The sequence below is a fragment of the Protomyctophum bolini genome (assembly GCF_963924005.1).
Source record: "Protomyctophum bolini genome assembly, chromosome: 8".
NCBI classification, from domain to species: Eukaryota; Metazoa; Chordata; class Actinopteri; order Myctophiformes; family Myctophidae; genus Protomyctophum; species Protomyctophum bolini.
Window position 1 is genome coordinate 45,667,357 of NC_137869.1, and position 1,924 is coordinate 45,669,280.

Sequence of the window (1,924 nt, forward strand, 5' to 3'; positions counted from 1 at the left end):
GTCTTAGACTGAAGACAGAAGTACTTACAGCACACAATAAATAATAAACGCAATAAGGTGCTCTCCACAAATTCAGCCCAGATTGTAAAATGATCAGCAATAGTAAGTTTACTCTTTATATAAATGACTGTTGTTAACATAACATATAAATCTACTACAACTGACTGTGCTCACTGAAAAGAACAACTCAAATGATGGTTGTGGGCGCATTGAAGGCTCCCACCTTTATGATGTCAACTAAACATTTTCTTTATTTTAGTGAAGAAGCCATCCTCCTGTTGCTTCTCTTGATCCCCTTCGGCTCTGCTCTGCCCTGTGGCACTGCTGCCCCCACCTGCACGAACGACGACTCCGTTGACAGTACCCTGAACATCGGTCTCCTCCTCGGCATAGCTCAGGAGCTGCGAGCGCTGTCGCTGGGTCAACTTCTTGGGTACTCTGATCTTGATGTGAACAAAGTGTTCACCATAGCTGACGCTGTAACTGTTCATCTTTCGAATGCCTTTCCCCTGCAGCCGGATGACCTGGTCAGCTTGGCATCCTGCAGGGATTGCTATGGTGATGGTTTCATGGAGGCCCTGGGCCCTGGCTGTGCCCCCCAGAATGGCCTGGGCCACAGAGATGAGCACGTCAGAGTGGATGTCAACGCCGCTCCGCCTGAACACTGGGCTCCTCTGGACCCTGAATGTGATGAGGATTTCTTTCTTCCCTAACGACATACGGAGAGTCTGACCATCTTCAACCCCGGCAGGTACAGGCACAGCGACGGTCTGCCTTTGCTTATATTGGCCTGAACCTCTGCACAACACGCAGGGTGTGATCATGATGGAGCCCCTCCCACCACAGCGTCGACATGGGGAGCGCATCGTAAAAGGACCCGTCTGGATTGACTCCATGCCAGTGCCGTTACAGTAGTTACAGTGTGACACCTTGGTGCCCGGCTCACTGCCCTTCCCTTCACACCGAGGACAGGCGTCCTCCAGGTTCACCGTCATCTCTTTGGACACACCCTTCGCTGCTTGGGAAAAGGTCAGCTCCATCACAAACTCGGGCCTTTGTTCAAACATGCTGCTGAAGTCTCCGAAGCCCCGGCCTGCGGTGAACTCGCCAAAGATCTTTCTGAAGAGTTCCTCCGGGTCTACGTTGGAGCCTCCGGCCCTGTAGTACTGCTGCTGCTGGCCGGCCCCAGGCCCGCTGCCACGGCTGGGGTCGAAGCCTGCTGCCCCGTACGTGTCGTACTGCTTCCTCTTTAGTTCATCGCTCAGTACCTCATATGCTTCCGCTAGCGTGGCAAACTTCTCTTTGGCTCCAGGGTCATCCGGGTTAGTGTCAGGGTGGTACTTCTTTGCCAGCTGGTAGTAGGCCTTCTTAATCTCCTTCTGTGATGCGGCGCGCGGAACCCCCAAGACTTCATAGAAGTCCTGGTTGCTTGCCATGGCACTGCTGCTGGTGTGGAGGGAACGACCGGTGATGACATGTTGATATCTCCCTGTTAATGGGTGCAATGTCACGGCATTTCTGAGTCTCCAGGAGCTATGGCTGCCCGCTGTCCGGCATGGCTGCGACCTCAGTATCGTCGTGGCGTTGGCGTCTCCGTGTCTTGCTCGGACAGACAGCAAACAAGCCCGACGGCGTGCACAAGACACTGCTGTCAGCAGCCAAAGTGCCGTGGAGCGGGCTGTGGAGGTCGCCATCTTTGCGTCTCTACTGACTAGTGTCAAAATCAATGTGGGTGACAGATATTTGTGCAGAAGATGACATCAGTCCGAATGACAGTGTGTCGAATGTTGGAAGCAGGGGGTCTGGCAGGCCAAGCTCTGCTAAATCTAAGTCCAGGCTGTCCTGCACTGTTTCAAGAACATCATCAGCCCGCATTAGAGCCGAAGAGGCTGACATGGCAGCTCTGATTGCTAAACAGCAACGT

At 53.4% G+C, this 1,924-nt stretch overlaps 1 protein-coding gene across 1 annotated transcript; it reads right to left on the bottom strand.

Moving 5' to 3' along the window:
- Nucleotides 1-209: 209 nt before the first annotated feature.
- Nucleotides 210-1,695, bottom strand: LOC308319421 (dnaJ homolog subfamily A member 3, mitochondrial-like). The gene has a single exon (XM_080769486.1). The coding sequence runs from the start codon at nucleotides 1,692-1,694 to the stop codon at nucleotides 234-236; it is 1,461 nt and encodes a 486-aa protein (XP_080625612.1). The 5' UTR covers nucleotide 1,695; the 3' UTR covers nucleotides 210-233.
- Nucleotides 1,696-1,924: the final 229 nt, after the last annotated feature.

What these genes read in the sequence shown, in the direction of transcription:
- LOC308319421 (XM_080769486.1), bottom strand. Translation starts at nt 1,694, where the DNA reads ATGGCGACCTCCACAGCCCGCTCCACGGCACTTTGGCTGCTGACAGCA.